We start from the raw sequence: 21,314 nt of genomic DNA, 5'->3' as shown, positions 1-21,314 counted from the left end.
CTGTGGGGCATCCTGAGGCCTAGGATCTCTGCATCCCTGTGGATGCAAGGGTACAGAGGCAGACACCAGTGCTTTTGGGGGTAGAACATCTGGAGATTACAACAAAGCTGTCTGTGGAGACAGCACGCTCCTCATCACCTCAAAAGCCCCTCGTCCTTGGTCCGAAGATATCCCTGGATCCGAAGAAACTGAGGGAACCCCCGGAATCAAAGATGATGGGTCCGAGGTAGGAGCCGAGCTAACCCGAGCCGATGCCCCAAGAGGCAAGGCGGGATCCGACAACTGCCTAATCCAACTCGCCAGACCCGACTGCAGAGAGTCGGCTCCTAGACTCCGAGGATGTCAGAGCAATGGTCAAATCCAAAGATGCCATAGTAGGTCTCTGATCAGAGGGTTCCAATAAAATCAGCTCAGGATCTTCTGGCTCTGAAGCCCAGGGTCGGATCAGAGGAGGAATTGGAGCAGAGGAGGTGGATGAGGTAGGATCCAAAGCCCTCGAGGTTGGATCCAACAACTTGGCCAGCGCTGGTGTACTCAGCAGCCTCTGTACCATTCAATCCACAGTCGGAAAGGCTCCTGGAAGACTGGGTCAAGGGGGGTTGGAGACTTAGACTGCTGCAGAATTGGTGATCTGAGTGTCGGGGAGAAGGGCCCCAAGTCTGGAGACTGGCACCGTACTTCAAACTCTACTGGCACAGAAACAGATGGTGTCGGAGCTGAAGATTTTTCAGATCTGATAGACTTCAGATCTGGTGCAGAAGTTTTTGAAACCTTTTTCAACGGTTCGGACAAGGTAGAAGAGGAAGATCTCTTCCCAGACTTGTCCGATTTGTCTGATTTTGAAGTTGGAGACTTGTCAGTTTTAGATAAACCCGGACCTTCTTCTAAAGCCTCTGAGAAGGGGGGTTTTTACTAGATCTTTAATTTATTCTTCCACTCCAGGAGCACTCTCTATGGTTAAAAGCATGACAAATTGAGCACAGCTCCTGGAGATGAACGGCTCCAAGGCAATAGACACAGAGTGTGTCTATCACTTAAGGGCATTTTCTACCCACAATCCTCGCATTTTTTAAAACGCAATGGTTTCAAGTCCTTATTTGACATATTTACAGAAGAAAAACTGAAAAATAAGTTTACACAACAGCTTTTTAATTATTTATCTTTTTAAATAAACTCTCTAACACCAGAGTTATTTGAAGGAAAATGGGAAATAGAGGGAGGCACAGCCCTCCAACTTAAACAAGCTATGCCAGAGAGGCGGAAAGGGGAAAAGAAAGCCCTCTAACTTAAACAGGCTAAAAGGAAAAGCAGTTCTCCAACTTAAAAGAACTGCCTTCAAGAGGACTTCAGAAATGGATAGAAACAACAAGAATAAGAGGCCTCTAATTAAAACGGGCTATTTATCTTTGGAATGAAAAGCCAGGAAAGGGACAAGGCCTGAATGAAAGACGATGGCCAATAGCAGAAACAGCCACAAAAGACTAAAATAAATTTATTCACAGAAAAAGACTAACTATGTAAAGAAAAATAACAGACAATAACTTTCGATCTAATGTTGAAGAGAAAAAAAGATTCTACTTAGCCTGTGCTAGCAGAACAAGCACCCAATCTTGTTTAGCGGCAAACACGATCTGGGGGAGGTTTCTGATGCATGCTGGGACAGGGTTTAGCCACGAGCTGGCAGAAAACCTCGAGCTTGAATATAAAGGCAGAGATGGATCAGAGGATCCGATCCGAACCCAACCTAGTAAGAATGAAGACAAGATAGGACAACATCACAGCTTACATTTTTCTACACTGTTTTTGAGACCTACCTTAAGCATCTCATTTTCTAATTCTTCATCACTTTCTATCACGAAAGAAAGGTCTGCTTCTTCATCCACTGATGTACACTGGACCTGTAAATAAAAACAATCCATAACTTGGTTCTCAGCTGGCAGAAAAAAAAATAAGAATACCAATTTCTGGCAGGAATTATCACAAAACTGCTTGGGAAATAACTTTAGTGCAACTGGTTACCACTTAACAGACACATACACAGAAAGAGTGGGAAATTCAGCAAAGAAATAATTCCCTATTAGACACCTACATAAACTCTTCTGAAAGTGGATTACTCTTGACAAGATAACAGCACTCATTTTACCTATTAACAAGATATTGGCTATTAAATGTGAGGATCTCATGTAGAATGTGGCAGGATACTACAGATTTTCAAGCTGGTCTGGTAGCACAGGTCAACCTGAATGACAAAAAAATAAAATCCTAAAACCGCCGTTGCAATGACATCAACGTACCTCCACCCTGCAAGGAAAATATTAATGAAAATGTGAATGTTTTAAAAAAAAAAAAAAAAAAATACTCCCAACCTTTTTCCTAGCACGGAAAAAAAACAATCTTCTTCCAGTCGCCCCAGGAAATATGTTATTACACCAAAATATACATACATTATGCCATGCGGCTTAATACAACAGATTAACAGTGAAAACGAAAATGCAATACACAAACTTCACTGGTCTTATAAGGTGAAAAGAAGACAGATCCAGAAGAAACCTTGACAATAATACACAAAACCAGCACTCAAGAAAGATGGAACCAGGCTGCAAACACTGAAATAAAAGAATGTGATTATCAAGATTGAGCACTTTAGTCAGAACAAAACTGACTTCCTCAGAATCTATTTACACTATTCAAATGCAGGCTTACAAACCCCCCCCCCATTAATCACATGACATCAACTCAAATATTACACATTTAAAGCAAAATACACCAAATTGTATACTTCAAAAATATATATAATATTCTATAACATATTTAAAAACATTATACCTAAAAATGTATCTATAACCTATATGACAAAAGCCTCAAGGTACAGATCCAGATTAAACTCCAACTATATAAAACAAGGAATCTCACTAAACTTCAAAACAAGCCGCATATCTACATCTCAAATATAGCAGCTGAAAAATTACAAAACTACAAACAAACGAGAAAATAATTCTTCTGAAGACAAAACAGACAAATGGATTCCTAGGTTTCCTCACACTCCAGGAATAACTTCTTGAATTTAGGCATAATATGTCTGGCAACATTAAGTAAATTTGGGGCACAAATGGACTTTTTATCAGTGTATTAACATTTATCTCAGGAAGCTCATTGACGGATGACAAAGTATTTCATAATGATGACTAGAATATGTAACTAAGGAAAGAAGAATTACTGTGTGTGAAATTATGGATTAAAAAAAAAAACAAACAGTGGCCAAATCATTTAACTTCTACTTCATCTAAATAGATACTCATTCCAAAATTAGAACACAATTGCGTTAAAAAAGTAAGATAACATTTTACAAATACTATAAAACAAGATACAGCTCAGTGAATATTACTTAAATCTTATACCTAGGAGAAAATCCTAAACAAAGTAACACTAGTTTGTCCATAGTAAAACAGAAATGAATTAAAATAAAATGTGTGTGTAAAACCTAAATCTGAAACAATGGCACCTAGGAGAAAACTCTAAACAAAGGAAAAATGAACTGGCTAGTATTAAGCAGGCATTACAATTTATCCCAATTTGAGTGTGCAAAAGGTAAATCTGGCTTTTATCTTCGGCACCCAGGAGAACACCTTACACACCAAAGGAAACTAGCAAGGCCAGCATTAAACAGGCACTATAATTTAGCAATAACCCATGACTGGGAGTGGGCATGGTCTGATCACAAGGGCAAAGATGAATGATCAAACTAAGCCAACTGTGATTAATCCTTTAAGACCCATATCCAGAAGTGGGTAACTGCTACTATACAGTAACATTATTTAAGAAAGAAATTGCTTAATTTTCTTGAATAATGTCTTTTTTATAACAGTGCTTTAGAGCTCTTCCCCATTCTTCCTTCTTTACTGATGTACTGTGCATGAGTACATTATATTCATCCGCTTGCTTGCAGTGCTGTGGAAGTGACATTCTCATACCAGTTTTCCTCTCAGCATATGTATTGTGTGTGTTTTTTTTTTTTAAACTAGGGAGTGAGTGAGTGATTATGACTTGCAAGTAAGTTTATTGGGAGTACTGAGTGATTATGCCTTGCAAACAAGTTTAAAAGTATACGAGGGACAGGAAAAACATACAAGGAAAGTGAGGGGCATTCTGCTACAGTCTGGACTGTTGAGAGGTAAGATTAAAAGCATTAAGATCAGTTAGTTTACCAGTACTGAACCTTTCAACTGTCCCAAGTTTTGCAGAATGTCCTGATTTTTTGTCATATTTTGCTCTGCCCCTATTAAAATACTTCAAGTCACCTTTTTTTCAACAATCCAATACAAAGTCTAGCCACTCAATAGTTTAAAGACTGGGTTTCCTTCTATTGGTATAGGTTTGATTTACAAAAGGCATGCTAATTGAGGTGTCCAATCAGCATGCCAGATTTGGAATACTAATGACCTTTTACTGTGCAAGTTTTATAGACATCATAAAACAAATGAATAAAGGCTTAATTTATGTTCAACTTGAGGATCATTTGCTCTTCTACCAAGTAATTATTCCAATAAGTCAAAGAAGAAGGTAATACTTCCAAATCTAACAAAAGATCACAATGCAGAACTGAACTACAAAGATTTCTGCCAACTGAAAACTTTCTTGGTCACAAAGAATAATGGGAAATATAATGGTAACTAATATTCGTATCAACTTAATGAGGAAAGCATATTTTCATGGCTGGCGTACGTTTCAGAATTTCTTTGGTGGAACCCAGAGAATTACCAGAAGTCAGCTCTAGGACTGACAAAAATATTACTATTTCTTAAAACTCGGGAGAGTCTAATGGGCCACATCCAAGAGTAAAAATGGGATAATTGACGAATAATTATAATAGCTGGACTACCTTTCAAAAATATCTTTCAGAAGTTATATTTTATTACTTTTGACAAAATTTATTTAAAAAGTGGTGATTGCAGTAGGTAGACTTTGGATAAATTTATGTTGATGACAGCATTAGCATTAATAACTGTTCCATGTACAATGATGAAAAAGCCTTCAACTTCAGTGGTGCCCAATGTGTGGGTTTATTTTATAGTAATTAGCAACCATAAGGCATTTTTAAAGAACAATGATAAACCATCTAAAATTTACAAATCTGTAACTTCTAATAACTTGGTGTTTCAGCATCTATTTACACTAATCCCAAGTGGTTGTCACTCCAAAATGAAGAGACAAGACATTGAAAAAGCAGACTTTTAATAAAGGTCAGCACCCTGATTAGTTAACAGACTGATTCACAGTGAAGGGGCATTGGTATAAGTACACAGTTGGCTGTCATATCATTCCAATCTACATAACTCTCCTGCCACTTCATATTTCAGAATAACCCATCCTTATGTACAGTACTAAAGAAAACCTCAACCTCAAACAGTGACTGTGCTAGACCCTGACACTTTCATTTCCATTCTTTGTATCTCTTCCACAACTTTATGAATCAGACAGATGTCAAGATTTGACCAAATTCTTTGCTGAAATACACATGAAAAACAGAATTCTGAAGTTAATTTGTGTACTATTAACATAGGAAACAAATAATGTCAGTCATGGGCTCGCACAGCTATGTTATCCACACCATACATGACCATCACCACAGATACAGTGGTTAAGGAGCATGGATGTCCAGCAGCCATTCTGGAGAATGCAATTTTATCAGACTTCAGGTACGTTTCTAGACTGAAAGATGTTTTTCACCTCCAGTCACAGCTGGTAAAAATTCAGGGGACAAGCTAGCAAGGCTTTCATCATAAACGCCTCAGAGACTGCCAAAATGAGCAGAATGACCCCAGTGGGCTCTGTCAGTTTAAGAGAGGTAGAAAAGATTGCGTCAATCCATACTCTTACACAGTCTACAAGAACACCAAAGATGGAGACCAAGAAGGATGTGGTGGTAACCCAGATTAGAAAGTCACAAAAGCAAGCAACAATTTTTATTGCTGGAACTCAAATTTTGGGAGGGCAGCTTCAAGGAAGGGGTCACAAATCAGCTGCAAGCAGTGGTCAGAGAAGGCTTCAATGTCAATAGAGACTAGTCTGAAGACCCAGAAAATCAATGGAATGAAAACACAGAAGTTCAAAGAAATACTCTGGACTTTTCACTTCAGGAAAAGAGGAAATCGGTGGAGCCAAAGAATGTCAGCTTCTCAAAACAATCTGTGTGAAGAATATACAACTGATATGTGGCTGAGCTAGGTATGGAAATAAGATACACACAGAAAGCTGGTGGTGGAATGCAAAAGTAAAGAAGTTACTGAAAGAAAAAGCCCAGGAAGAAGTGGAAGAAAGGCACTCCAATTTAAGAAGGAATACTAGCTGGCCAACAAGAGAGACTAAGAGTAATAGCAATAGCAAAGACATGTAAATTACTACTTACCATAACACTTGAGCCTTCCATCCAATATGACTGATGGGTTATCAAGCCACTTGATCTGATCCAGCCTGGCAACTTGCTGCTCCAGCCTTGGGCTTTTTAAGGTTACTTCCCTCCCATAACTTCCCAGTATACCAAACATCCTCAAATCAAGTTTGCTGCCTAACTACAGAAGACTAATTTGGAGGAGTAAAGGAGATATGGCAAAAGACCTTCAGGAAGGTGTCTCATATTTCCAGTCCTCAAAAAGAGGACAATTTGGATGAGGGACAAAGGGAGGGATGTTGCATTATATGAAACCAGGATGAAAGCATCCAGAGTTATGGTAAGTATATAACTTCTGTCTATAGCCGATTCATCCAGTCTGCCTGATCCAACTTGTATGTCAGAAACGCAAGTTACCCAAAAAACTGGGTGGCATCATGACAGGATACCCTTGAGGACTGTGGCTCAAAAAAGCCCTGGATCTTGAGATTATATGCAGTCTATAGTGTTTAGCAAAGGTTTGCAATGTAGACCAGGTTGCTACAACATAAATGTCATACACAATGGAATTTCTGAAAAAAGCTACAGAAATAGCAAGAGATCTAGTAGAAAGCCTTTGGAGTGATTGGCAATGTAACATATAAGCAAAAGAAATACAACTGGATACCCATCTGGAGAAGGATACTTTAGAAACTTTTCTTAGTTTGTTAGGAGTGAATGATAGAAAAAGTTGACTTTTTCTGGATGATTTCATTCGGTGAAGATGCAATATCAGCTGTCTGTGTACATGCTTGGTATGAAGAATATTTTCTCCCTTGCTGGAATAGTTTGGAAAGAAAATGGGTAAACTAACTGGCTGGTTCAAGTTGCTTTCCAAAGCAACCTTGGGAATAAGGGAAGGGTTAGTTTGGGGGGTTACCTGTATTTGGGAAGATCAGGTATGGAGAACTGGGAGAGAAGGCTTGTAATTCCGAAATTTTTCTAGCAGAAGTAACTGCTACCAAGAATAGGGTTTTCCAAGACAGGAATTTTAGCTGGGCAAAGGAAGTTGATTCAAAGGGATGTTTTGTTAAAGCTTCTAAGACAAAAGAAAGGTCCCAAGTAATAACCATTTATTTTACTGCTGGGCACAGCAGAAAGATTCCATTTAAGAAAGCCTTAAATGATAAGTAATGGAATGAGAGTCAATGTAATTATGAAAGTAGGATATGCATGTTAATTGAACTTTGACTGTAGAGTAAACAGAATCTGTGTCAAATAAGTATGAAAGAAACTGAAGGAATTCAGGAAAGAAAGTAGAAAAAGGGTAAATGTCTTGACTAACTGTCCACATAGAAGAGGATTACTACTTACTTCTGACTACAAGTGGAATCAGATGCAGAAAGCATGTGAATGACACTCAAGATAAGAGTCCTTACACACTAAGGGAAAGAATAGTTGTGTAAAATCTTACCATTACCATAGAAGTCCTTCTCTTCTATAAGCTACAGTATTAAGATGAGGGAGTAAGTCCACCTCTGTCTAACTCATACACCCAACCAGTATACAAAAGTCTAATGGTACTGTGAGGTACGTGCAATACCGCACATCACCTAGCATACTTCTTTCATAAAGAGACGTCCGGTATAAATCAAACATAGGTCCGTACCAACCTCAGAAATGAATGCCGGAAAAGCTCCACCCTGATCTTAGGTAATGAAAATATGCCACCATGAGCCGGGCAGGCATCAGGGGGAAGGCAGGGTAGGGGAAGTAATACTGCAGCATATAGAAGAGAAGAACATCTACGGTTATAGTAAGATTTTATACAATTATTCTATGTCCTTCTATTCATATGCTGCAGTAGTCATAACATGAGGGAGTGTGCCAAAGCTCATGCAGAGGAAGAACTGGGCAGAGAAGCAGAAGCATTTTAGACAAACCCATGCAGAACAGCTCTGGCAAACCCAGCCCTGGATCTGGACATCTAGTTTATAGTGTTTAGTGAAGGTATGAACAGAAGAGCAGGTAGCTGCCTCCAGGATAGAGTAGGTGTCCAAGCCTTTAAAGAATGCTTGCGAGGAGGACACTGCCCTAGTGGAATGTGCCCTATCAGGAGAGGAGAGATTCTTTCCACTGGGTAAATAACAGAAGAAAATAGCTTTAGAAATCCAAGAGGAGGTACTCTCTATCCAGGGACCTTGGGTGATAAGAATCAAACAGGCATATAGACTTACGGACAGGACTGGTTTTGTTCAAGTAGTATCTGAGTTGCCTGTGCACAGCTAAAGTGTGTAGATCCTCTCAGTGGAGGATTGAGAAGTGAAAAAGGTTGGAAGGTTGATAGACTAAGAGATAACTCATTAACTACCTTGGGCATAAAAAGAAGGGATTAGTGTATAAGGAGTCCCAATCCCTGAGAAAGACTGTGAAGGGGGAGGTAGACAGAGCTTGTAAAGTACAGTTTTGTACCTACCATAAATGTAGATGTTCGAGTGTTCACACTGCTGCAGTCATCACCCTTGGGTTATCTGCAGTCAGGCGGTCCCGCAGTCGGCCCGAGTTCCAAAGTCTTGGTCCGGCATCGGTTGCTGTCACTTCTTCCCTGATGTCAGTGCGACAGGGGTATAAAAGAGGCAGCAGACGCCATTTTCTTCAGTTTTTCTTGCCCCAGATGTCAGGTGCCCCCAAATAGGAAGGCAATGCATAATCCTAAGTAAATTACATAAGTAGAAAACAATAGCTACAGCTGTAAGCAAATACACTATATAGAAATACATCTTGGAGATTGTATAAACAGGGAGCTATAGATAAAACCCAGGTAAAAAGAGGGAAAGGTGGGAGGGTAACCTGGACTGCAGCAGTGTGAACACTCGAACATCTACATTTATGGTAGGTACAAAACTGTACTATGTTCATCGTGTTACACTGCTGCAGTCATCACACTTGGGTTGAATCCCAAAGCTAAGGCTGGGCGGTTGGTACTAAACAGGGTTTGGAGAAGCTAGTAGGCCCTGCAAAACTGCAGTGGCAAAGTCAGCTCTGGTTTTTGAGTATAGAGGTAAGTGATAGTGCTTGGTGAAGGTGTGCACTGAACTCCAAGTTGCAGCTTCCAAAATATCCTTGGTTGGTACCCCTCTGAGGAAGGCTGCTGATGTTGCTGTAGCCCTGGTGGAATGAGGCCTAATGTTACCAGGTACAGGTTTCCCATGGTGTGTGTAGCAGAAATGGATACAATGTCCTATCCATTTTGAAATGGTCTGTTTTGATATAGGCTTTCCTTGAGATCCTGCAGCATAGGATACAAAGAGCTGATCAGATTTTCTGAAAACCTTTGTTTTATCAAAGTAGAAACGTAATTGCCTGTGAATGTCCAAAGAGTGTAGGAGCTTTTCCCCTTTATTCTGGAGGGTTTGGATAAAAGGTGGGTAAATGAATGGTTTGGTTTAGACCCACACTGGATACTACCTTTGGCATAAAGGAAGGGTTAGTTCGTAAAGAGACTCTGTCTTGATGAAAAATGATGAAAGGCTCCACTGCCATTAGGGCCTGTAGCTCTGAGACTCTTCGGGTTGAAGTTATTGCTAGCAGCAGGGCAGTTTTCCATGATAAAAATTGTAAATCAGCTGAAAAAGCTGGCTTGAAGGGCGGTAGTGTAAGTTTTTCCAAAACAAAATTGAGGTCCCAAGTTGGTGTTGGTGCTCTTCAGGACGGTCTTATGTTCTTAGCCCCTCTGAGGTACTGTCTTAATAATGGATGTGAAAAAATAGGAGGATCCGTGTTGTAATGAGCTGAAATAGCTGAAGCGTGGATCTTTATAGATGAAAAGGAAAGGCCTTTGTGCAACATCTCAGTTAAATATTGCAGAATCTGAGGAATATTTGAGACAAGAGGATTTTGGCCTTTAGCCTGGTTCCAGGTGTAGAATCTTTTCCATTTGTCTGAGTAGGTTTTCCTGGTGCTGGGTCTCCTGGCCTCCAGAATGACATCCATAACAGCTGTAGAGAGAAGTGTTGACTGGTTGTTTAGATAATCTGCCATGCAGCCAGATTTAAAGTCTTGAGCTGGCTGTGTAGAATCTGATTGTTTTGCTGAGTCAGCAGGTGAGGAATTTGAGGTAAAATCCATGGTGGGCCTTGAGCCATGTTCCTTAATATTGGATACCAGTGTTGGTGTGGCCAGTCTGGAGCAATGAGTATCATTTGTGGCCTCTCTAATCTGGCTTTTAGCAGCACCTTTGCCAGAAGAGGCAGTGGAGGAAAGGCATACACTGTTAGTGTTTTCCAACTGAATGAGAGGGCGTCCACTTTCCAAGCTAGAGTGTGGTATGTCCTTGTGCAAAACTTTTGCAGTTGGTAGTTTTGGGGGGAGGCAAACAGATCTATGTCTGGGCTCCCCCATTTTTGAGTTATCATTGTGAATACTTGTGGGTCTAGTTTCCACTCGTGAGGATCCATGATATTTCTGCTTAGTTTGTCTGCCAATGTATTTTTCTTTCCTGGCAGGAATTGTGCTTGTAGTTGAACTTGGTAGGTCAGTGCTGTGTTCCACAAGGTCATTGCTTGCCTGCATAGGGGGTAGGAATGTGTGCCCCCTTGTTTGTTTATGTACCACATCACTGTGGTGTTGTCCGTCTTTATTAGAAGTTGTCCTGGATGTAGGAGGTCCTTGAAAGCTGTTAGGGCATTTTGTACAGCTAGCATCTCTTTTGATTGATGTGGAGATGCATTTGATCTGCAGACCATTTGCCCTGAATACACTGTCCTGCCATGTGTGCTCCCCAGGCGTAATCCGATGCATCTGTTGTCATTGTTTGCCTGGCTGTGGGCAAGGTGAAAGGCTGACCCTTGTTGAGGTGACATGCCTGAGCCCACCATAGAAACTCCTGTTGAAGGCAGGGAATTAGTGGTATTATTGTTTCCAAGCTGTGGCTGTGTTGAGTCCATACGCTTTTCAGGTACCATTGTAATTTCCTCATATGCAGTTTGGCATATGGTATTAGTAGTATGCAAGATGCCATGAATCCCAAGGCCTGCAGAATTTTTCTTGCAGGGAGTTGGGTCTTTGTTGCCATCATTTTGAAGTATTGAGTCAGTTGTCCTTGCTTGTCTGGCATGAGATAAGCCATCTGGGCTGTTGTATTTAAGCTGGCACCCAGGAATATTATGTCTTGTGAGGGCACTAGTTTTGACTTCCTTTCATTTACTGTGTACCCTAGGCAACTTAGTAGTTTTTTTTACAAATGCCAGATGTTTTAAAAGAATGTCCTTGCTGTCTGCTTGAATAAGGCAGTCGTCCAGGTATGGATATATTTGGATTCCTCTTTGTCTGCAGTATGCAATTACTGGTGCCAGGCATTTTGTGAAGACCCTGGGCACAGTAGATAAGCCAAAGGGCAGTGCAGAGAATTGGTAATGAGTTGTACCTGCTATAAATCGGAGGTATCTTCTGCAATTTTGTCTGATAGGGACATGCAGGTATGCCTCCTTGAGGTCCAACGTTACTAGCCAAGCCTTTTTGCCCAGCATGGGAAGAAGTTGCTGTAGTGTGAGCATCTTGAATTTGGGTACTTCCAGGTATGTGTTTAGAATTGAAAGGTCCAGAATGGGTCTCCAGGCTTTGTCCTTTCGGGGAACCAGAAAGAGTCTTGAGTAAAATCCTTGTCCTTGCTCCTGTGTAGGAACCTGTTGAATGGCTCTCATGTCCATGAGTGCTGTAATTTGTCTTTGAGCCTCTGCCCGTTGATTTGATGGCAGGTTTGGCATTCCTTTTATCCTTGGTAAAGTGTGAAAGTGGAACCTGTATCCTTGAGTTACAATATTTAGGACCCATTTGTCTTTTGTGATGATGTGCCAATTGTCTGCAAAAAGTGCAATTTTCCTCCCAAGGGAGCTGCCAAGAGTGATTTGCTTGGCAGTCTGAGGGTAAGTCATTGTGATTGTCTTCTGATAGTTTGAGACCTGTCTTCTCCTCCTTTCTGGGTTGTGGCACCCCATTGTCGTGGCTTGTAAGAGCCTTGTGGCTGACCTCTGCCCCTTGGGGGTCTGTATCTGCCCCTCTGAGGTCTGTCAGAAGTTGGAAAGGACCAGTTTTTGGTTGGCCAATTTCTGCTGAAACGAGGGGGTTGGACCTGTAAAAAAATCCTTGACCGTCTGCATAGATTTTGCCTTATCCTCCATTTTCTTTAAAACCTCTTCTGCTTTCACACCAAATAAAACATCCTGCTGTAAGGGTGCATCCAATAACTTTGCTTTAACATGATCAGGTAAAGTTTGTTCTTTTAACCAAGCATGCCTACGAATGACAGACCCTGTTACAGCTGCTCTGCAGGAAGCTTCCAATGAATCAAATCCACATTGCAAAGTATGTTTCCCACTTGTTCTGCTGCATGCAACAAATCTTGCATTTCCTTGTAATCAGGCTGCTCTGTACGAGTGCTCATTTTTTGTTTTAATTGAGACATCAAATATTGTTGATATTTCAGCATGTAAAACTGGCAATTTAAGGCCCTCATAGCTAGAGTAGCTGAGGTATATACTTTCTTTCCCCATCTGTCTAGTGCTCTAGAATCCCTTTCAGATGGTACAGGATTTTTAGCAATAGAGGCCTTAACCCCTTTGGGACCCTGGGAAATGGTTTCTGGGTCAGCAACAGGGCTTTTATATAGGAATTTATGTGAGTCAGGGACTCTGTAGTATCTGTCTGGTTTGGCTGGTGCAGGAGGTAATGAATCTGGGTTAAGGCTAGATTCTGAATAAACATCATCCACAATGTCTAACACAGGTGGAATAGCAAGGGGTCTGTGCTGGGGTAGTAAGAGGAACTCTCGGAGCCTTTTCTTAGAATCAGAGTAATCCTGGCCTTCCCAGTGGAAATGTTCCCTCATGGTATGTAAAGTTTCCCCAAAAGAGTAGTCTTCTGGGGGAGATGCTGAAGGAATAGACTCTTCAGCATCAGAGTCTTCATAAGGGGGAAAAGAGTACTCCTGTTCCTCAGAAGAATCTGAGGTAATGGAAACCTGGTCAGAGGAAGCGTAGTCCTCCTCCTGTCTAGGCCTTTTGTCAGGTGGGGGATGGGAGCACCTGATTAGAGTAATTAAGTCTTCGGCCATCTTAAGCATCTGTTTCTTAGGCATGGGGCCTTGCACTGGAGACTGCTGTACAGGCTTCCTTACTTTTAATGGAGTTTTCAGTTTTGCAAAGGATTTAATAGTAAGTGTAGTCGGTCTGAAGACACCTTCAGCAACTGACGGCCTTTCAACTGCACCGGAATCCCCATCAGCCATCGAGTCAGAAGGGCCTAAAGATAAAGGCTCTGGAGGCCCTGCAATCTCTGCTTGGGAGTCGGATGCAGGCTGGGGTTCTAAATCAGCAGTCGTCAGGGGCTGCGTAGGCGCCTCACTGAAAACCGGCGACTGGCCTAGCAGAGGTCTCGGTGTCTGGTTTGGGTCTCGGCTGCCTGTCCTTATCTTTGCACTTTTTATGCATCCCGGTCGTCAGTTGCTCCGATGACATGGTATAATTAAATTTTCTACCAAAATAATGTCGGGCGAAATCAAACAGACGTTTAATAGTTCATTTGTTAAACCTAGCACAAAACCGACAACCTGTGACATCGTGGTCTGGGCTAGGCAAGGGATACAATAAGAATGAAAATCCTTATGAGGTATTTGCTTCCCACAAGAAATGCAATTAACTTTTTCTGACATCGGACTGAGGCAAGAAAAGGTTCCCCAATGGGGTACTTAGCTTTATTGAAGACTTCGGTCTGAAATTAGATTTGAAAATCTCAGGAGTCGGGCAACCGGCACTTGCGAACTGCTTCTGCTTCGGGCACCGTGTGGCAAGAAAGACTGAAGAAAATGGCATCGGCCACCTCTTTTATACCCATCGCACTGACGTCAGGGAAAAAATGACAGCAACCAACGCCGGACCAAGACTTTGGAACTCAGGCCAACTGCGGGACCGCCTGACGGCAGATAACCCAAGTGTGATGACTGCAGCAGTGTAACACGATGAACATCTCAGATACGCTTCTGGCAGAAGTAATTGCCATGAGAATTCCAGGTGCAATGTTGTAGAGAAGAGGAACTTGCCGGTTCAAATGGGGCCAGGCCAGAGTAAGTTTCTCCAAGACAAAATTGAGATCACAAGGAGGAGGAACTAGTTTCCTTGATGGTCTGATGTGAAGGATGCCTTTTAAGAACAGTTTAACTTCCAACCCAGAAGGTAACGGTGCAGACATGCAGAGACGGCAGAAAGATGGGCTTTAACTGAACAGTAAGACAGCCCACTCCATCAATTCACACAAATAGGACAAAACCACTGGGGCATCCACTAATAGTGGTTGTAAATCCTTTTTGAGATACCAGATGGAAAACCTCTTCAACTTGGAAAAGCAGGATTTCCTAGTTGTGGTGTTTCTGGCCTCCTGCGGAACTTAAAGCACGTCCTCAGAAAAAAGGTGTCTGAAGGGAATCAAAACCCTATCACCCAGAGAGTCGGGTTTTATAGTTGACATCTGTGGATGTACTAGGTTTCTCTTACCCTGTGTGAGTAGGTTCATCCTATGGGGTAACTTGTGGTGATGTCCTTGACTAAATGCAGGAGGAGGAACCAATGTTGTCTTGGCAAGAAGGGGGTCACCAGCAAGATTTTTGGTTGCTCTCACTGGATTTAAAGCAGGACCTTTTGGGGAAGTGGAAAGGGGGGATGCATACAGAAACATCCTTTCCAAGAGAAAGAGAGCATCCATCTTCTATGCCAAGGGATGTGGGATCCTGCCACAAAATTTGGGAAGTTGTCTGTTCATGGGGAGGCAAAGAGATCTATTTGAGGTAGACCCCCTCGATGGACCAGGTCCAGAAACACATACCTGTGTAACACCCATTCGTGGGATTGAGTCATGGACCTGCTGAGTGTGTCTGCCACAACATTCTGAGTTGAAGGACTGTAGACAGCCTAAAGAGAGACTTGACTCTGCAAGGCTAGCACCCAGGCCTGTAAAGCCAGTCTGCACAGAAGGTAAGATTTTGTCCCACCCCCATTTGTAGACATACCAGAGGACTGCGGTGTTGTCTGTGAGCCATCTTAGGACCCCTAAGGAAACCATAGGCTTTAAGATTTGGAGGGCAAAAATCAAGACCCTCATTTCCTTTATTTGGACTGCAGACCAGACATCTATGACCTTCCAGGATGCCAGTGCTTCATCCCATCCTAGATCTGAAGCATCTGTGTACAGCTCTTGAGTGAGAAAAGGTGATTGTAAGGGTAGACCTGGATTCCTTGCAACCTGAAATATCCAGTCTACCTTTTCAAGAAGGGCAGGAGTGGGATAAAGTCCAAGGATGGGAGTGTTGCATCCAAACTGTCCTTAAGAACCACTGGAATTTTCTCATGTGTAACTTGGCTAAGGGAAGCATGGGAATCACTGAGGACATGAATCCCAGGAGGTGTAGAAAGTCCCTGGCAGTCAAAGCCTGAAGGGGCAAGAGGTCCTGAAAACAGGAAGTAAAGGACAAGACCTCTTCTGGAGGTAAGGAGGCTAGCATCCTGTCTGAATCCTGCAGCCAAGAAAAGTGTGGTCTTGGGAAGGAGTCAGAGTAGATTCTCCAGGAGAGGAACCATGAAAGCAAGATTCTCCTGAAGGATTTCTGGAGATGGGGCCTGGAGGGGATCATCTAGGTAAGGAAAAATATGTATACCCTGTAGCCTGCAGTAGGCTATGACAGGAGCTAAGCATTTTGGTAAGACCCTTGGTGCCGTAGACAGACCAAAGGGCAAAGCACAGAACTGAAAATGTGAGGAAACAGAAAAGCAAAGAAATTTCCAGAACTGGAGGTGAATGGAGATATGAAGGTAGGCATCTTTGATGTCTAACGACATCATAAAGGCCTGGAGAAGTATGACTGGGAGAAGGGTGGGTAAGGTTAGCACACTGAAGGTGGTAACCTTTAGAAAGGTATTTTGATGGGAAAATTCTAAAATGGACCTCCAGGGGCCATCCTTCCTGGGAACCAGGAACATCCTGGAGTAAAATCCTTTTCCCACTTCAGAGAATGGGACTTCCTGAAAAGTGCCTTAAGAGAGAAGGCTGGATATAACCAGGGGGAAGAATTCCAGTTGTTCCTTTGGGGGTTGTGGAATGCCCCTGAAGTTGGGAAAAGTTTTCACACCATGAAATAGCCTTGATGGATGATGGAAAAGACCAAAGAGTCCTGGGTTATCTGACTCCAAGCAGTGATAGAAACAGAGAGGCGACGAGACAAGGGAGTTGATGGGCCTGGAGGTGGGTACTCGCATACTACCAAGCTTAGCCTGAAAGGGCTGTTTCTGAGTGGGAGTAGAAGCAGACTTGGAAGGGATTTGATGCCTGAAATCCCTCTTACCTTTGGTAGATGGTGGCCTAGCTGCCTTTCTGACAAAAGCGGTTTTGGTGGGGTAGTTCCTCTGAAACCTGGGAAAAGGGGAAACAAATAATATGTTTTAGATCCTGCAGCTCCTTTCCCTTTTCTTGTAAACATTTAAAAAGTTCTGCAGCTGAGTTTCCAAAGAAGGCTTTGTTGTCCAGATGGGCAACCATATTAGCTTTTATATCAGGCAAAGGTTGAAGCCTGAGCCATGAATACCTCCTCAGGAACACCCAGATGCAGCCAACCTAGCTGAGGCCTCCACGGCATCAGAACTGCACTTAATGGATTGCCTTGTAACCTGGGCAGAATAATTTAGAATGGAGGACAACTTAGTCTTGGTGAGAAAATCAGGGAGCTCAGAAAAAAGCTTTTCTGCACATGAGTGCTATGGAATATTTGACCAAATGAGTTTGATAATTGCCCTGAAGGCCAAAGTAGCAGAAGTATATACCTTCTTCTCTAATCTCTCCATGACTTTGCTCTCCTTCTCTGAGGGAAGCAAAGAGGTAGAAGGCAGTAATTTGGATGCCTTGTCTGCAGAGACTGACATGGTAGCTGGGTCTGCAGAGGGGGCTTTGAAAGTGAAGTTTGAGTCCTCAGGCACCTTATAAAATCTGTCTGGGTGCTTGGGGACAGGAGGCTGGGAGTCACGGCACTTAGAAGCTGCTGTAGAGGTCTATAAGAAGGCTGACAGGGGGATGGGCAGATGGAGAGGGAGAGTCCATCTGTAGGAGGTCATAGTGCCTCTTTTTGTATGTCAGACACTTGGTAACAGTCCCATTTGAAGAACTCTTTCATCTTCAGAACAGTTTCCCCAGAGGAAATATCCTCCCCAGGGGAATCTGTACCATTAGGTTCCTTTTCTGGTGAGGCATAACCCAAGGGGGAAAAATGCGGGTCGAAAAAGCCAGGGATTCATCTCCTGATGATTCCTCATCATCTGAGGAAATATCCTCAGCGGTCCGCTTTAAGGGAGTAGAGGGAGGAAAGGCAGGAGAAGCCATAAAGGCATTAAATAGGCCTTGGGAGAAGGCCTACCATCCAGTGCTTGATCCTGGGGGACTGGAGAAATATGTTTAGTTTTGACTTTTTTCTTTTTAGGGGCTTCCATTTGGTGGAAATTGGACTGGCCAGATGTCGGCCTGCACTCCACAATGTCTGTAGGCACATCCTCCTGCTCAATGCTTTGGATGACGCCACACAGGCCTTCAGTAATTACAAGCTGTGGTTCCCCCTAAGCCCGAATAGGACGCCTGTGATTCCCTAGCAAGCATGCTGGTAGGGTCCTTCACGGCTTCCTCTGTGGTACCCGTCGAAAGAGCATCTACCAACTCAAGGACGGTCTCCGGGCCCACATTGGCCTTGGGAGGGATGCCCGGAAGAGAGGGAGCAGCAGGAAAATGAGGCTTCTTGGCCTTTTTAGGTTGTGGCTCATTCTGAAGAGCCTGACACCACATGCATATCATGAGCGAGATGCTTAAGGTCCTGATTCTCAAGATATAATTTCAGGGAAGCTAGATGGATGGCTGCAAAGGGTTTGGTGTATGAAGGCCTTACAGAGAGCACAGGCAGTATTGGTTGTGGTCTGGGCCTAAGCAAAACAAGCAGAGATGGTGCAAGTTCTTATGTGGAATCTGCCTTCCACACTGACACTTTTCCTTCCTAGCTGACATGTAATCACAGCACAATACAGTAGCCAAAATTTAAAGAAAAAATTCCCAATGGGGTACTTATCTGAACCAATGTTTGCAACTTATCTGGCAAGTGACTATCGGAGCAGGCGATTGGCCAGGTGGCAGAAACGTTCTGAGGTAGGCACATGCGGATGTCCACTTTATACCCATCTCTTTATGATCAACATACACTAGCTGAAGTGCAGCATCGCACGTACCTTACAATAGCATTAGGCTTTTGTATACTGGCCAGATGTATGAGTCCGCCTCCCTCATGTTATGAATACTGCAGCATACGAATACAAGAACATCAAGAGAAACCAAGAAGCTAATTTCAGGCTGAGCAAGTCGTGGCAAGGCTGACTAGTCAGGTGTGACAGAAGATCCAGATGGGGATCGTGAAGCTATGGGCACTTTGTCAGGCCTTCACAAAGGAAGACAGATTTGTAGTGGCCAACACAGAGCAATGAGCACAGTGGCACTGTATGCTGCTGCTGCCTTCTGTAAAAATTGGAAATCAAGGGAAGAGAAGGAAAGGTAATGAGAAGTCTGGCAGACCACTGTCCAACTACAGCTTCTTTCAGGGACTGTCTCTCCAGAGGGATTAGGAAGAAGCAGAAGCTACACATGGCATTGGTTACAGATGCGAATACATTTCAGCAAAGCTGACCGCAGTAGCTGAGTATATGACAATCGACTACAGGACTGAGAGACCATGAGTGAGGCCTCAAGCTTGATCTGTTAAGGCTATCTGAAAGGTAGCTGTTTTTTCCCGGAATATATAATGTGATTAGAAAGTGATACAAAGCAATCGCGCATTACCAAACAGTCATAGCTTCTTAGTAAAGGGGTAGGATCTGGTTCATCCTTGCTTGTTCAAATATCATACCACTAACATGTCTGCCTGAATGGCAATCACTTCCAGAAGTAGAAGATCCTGGAATTCCTGCAATGGTAGAAGGATCACTTTCACTACCTTGATACTGATGTGAAGTTTGGCCATTATGTGATTCCAAGTATCTTGGACCATTCTCCTCTTGAAATGCCCTCCACCCTAAAGAGGCGGCATCCATGGTAATTCTCTCACCCGAGGAGTAAGAATGAAAGGTCCCCCTGTATAAATCATGAAGGAGGATAGCTACCACTTCAAATAAGCCTTACAAAACTCAGTGATGATGACTGGGTGTGGTTGTGTGATCTTAAATCAGAGACCAACAGACTCTTCAACAGCCAATGAAACATGCACATCTGAAAATGTGCAAAGGTACCATGGCTATCATGGAAGCCATCAATCCGAGGATCTAAAGTAGTCATATTGCTTTAATGGTTCAGATACCGGATGGAAACTCTGACTGATGTTTGTCACAAGGGAGACATGTTATAGTGTCCCTATGGTATTCAGTAAACAGAATGGATTGTGAGAAATAGATTTTTTCTTAATTTACAGAAATACCCAAGGATAGCCAGAGCTGTAGAAAGCAGTTAAAGGCATCAATGAGAGATCATCTGGTCATTACAATAAGAATCCAACTTTCCAAATATAACACCACTCGGATCCCTCTGAGTTTAAGAGCTGCAGTTACTGCCAAGCATTATATTGTTGTTACTACCAGGCAGTGATGGAAGAACCTGACAGGAATTTACCCTCAGCCTAAGAGTAAACAAAGCATGCCAATATTAGCTGTCTTCACTTATTCTCATTCAAGGAGGAATTAAATTAATTCTTTGCGATATTGGTGTCTTTCTTCCCCCAATTTGTACCAGGAAGATTTAGGTCACCTGATCTGCCCAGCACAGTGCATTTCACACCCATGTTCCTGCAAAAGACAAGCTAATTTAAAATGTATTCATAATTCAGATAGTCACATTAAACTCAAAGACTTTATGCTAATTTATTCACAGCCAGACGCACACACATACAGTCAAGACACAAAAACAAGGAAAACAAGAATCATATCCAAAGAACATGGCTCATATGATGATGTTCCTTGTTTACTACAGTTTATTCCTTTCTTTGCACAATAACTTCCATGGAAGTAGGAACCAATTATTTATAAACACACAACCAACAATCACAGAAATCTGTATGACTTCATACCTTGGATATCTCTTTCAGATCAAGTGAATGAATAAATTCATAAATAATGGAATGGAAATGTATTACCACGCACGGCTTTTGGAACCATACAATGCAAATCCTCAGAGTTCTCAAGTTCTTAGATCAAGAATCAGAGACAAAGGCACAAAAATCAGAAACTGATTTTAAAAACTTCTCTTTTATATTTAGAAACTTGCTAGAATAAGTTTTGCATTAGTAAGCATTTTCTGAAGGATAAATACGAAATTTGCATGCCTATCATTATTTACGGACTGCAATCCGCAACAATTTGCCAGAATTTCACAATTTTACTAGGAGCAGACCAAAATAATTCTCAACTTCTTTGCTCAAGAATACTGAACAAAGCCAAAAATAATGTGTGGGGAGAGGAAGGCCTAAAAATGGGTACTTATTTATTTTTTTTAAATAAGAAACATCTTCATTGAATTATAGGACAGGTAATCATACATTTATGTAAATGAAAACAAACCATATTAACATATTTTCAATTGCAAATGTTATATAACACTTAACTATCCAGCCATTGTCAAACATTACAAAGCTCACTCAATTCCTGCTTTCCCTTAAACTTCCAAAACACTCTGGCATGCATTGTTCCCACAATTTCCATTTTTTCTATGTAATTTGCTCCTACCCTTTTCTAGAGATCCCACTTCAAGTTGTTTTATCTCCATTACTATATTAAATATTTCGTAGTACAGTTGGTTTAGACTTTAATTTCCATTTCTAGTAACTGCTTTTTTT

At 42.1% G+C, this 21,314-nt stretch overlaps 1 protein-coding gene across 1 annotated transcript in view; it reads right to left on the bottom strand.

Moving 5' to 3' along the window:
• WRN (WRN RecQ like helicase) overlaps window positions 1-21,314 on the bottom strand; it is a 2,579,924-nt gene that overhangs the window by 2,140,806 nt on the left and 417,804 nt on the right. The window contains 1 exon segment of the mRNA XM_044059154.1: window positions 1,815-1,898. Coding sequence (XP_043915089.1) covers window positions 1,815-1,898 — 84 coding nt within the window.

Source organism: Protopterus annectens, chromosome 17.part0, assembly GCF_019279795.1.
Source record: "Protopterus annectens isolate FY-2018-M chromosome 17.part0, PAN1.0, whole genome shotgun sequence".
Taxonomy (NCBI): Eukaryota; Metazoa; Chordata; order Ceratodontiformes; family Protopteridae; genus Protopterus; species Protopterus annectens.
The sequence above is the reverse complement of the archived record's forward strand: the minus strand, read 5'-3'. Positions and strand labels throughout refer to the sequence as shown.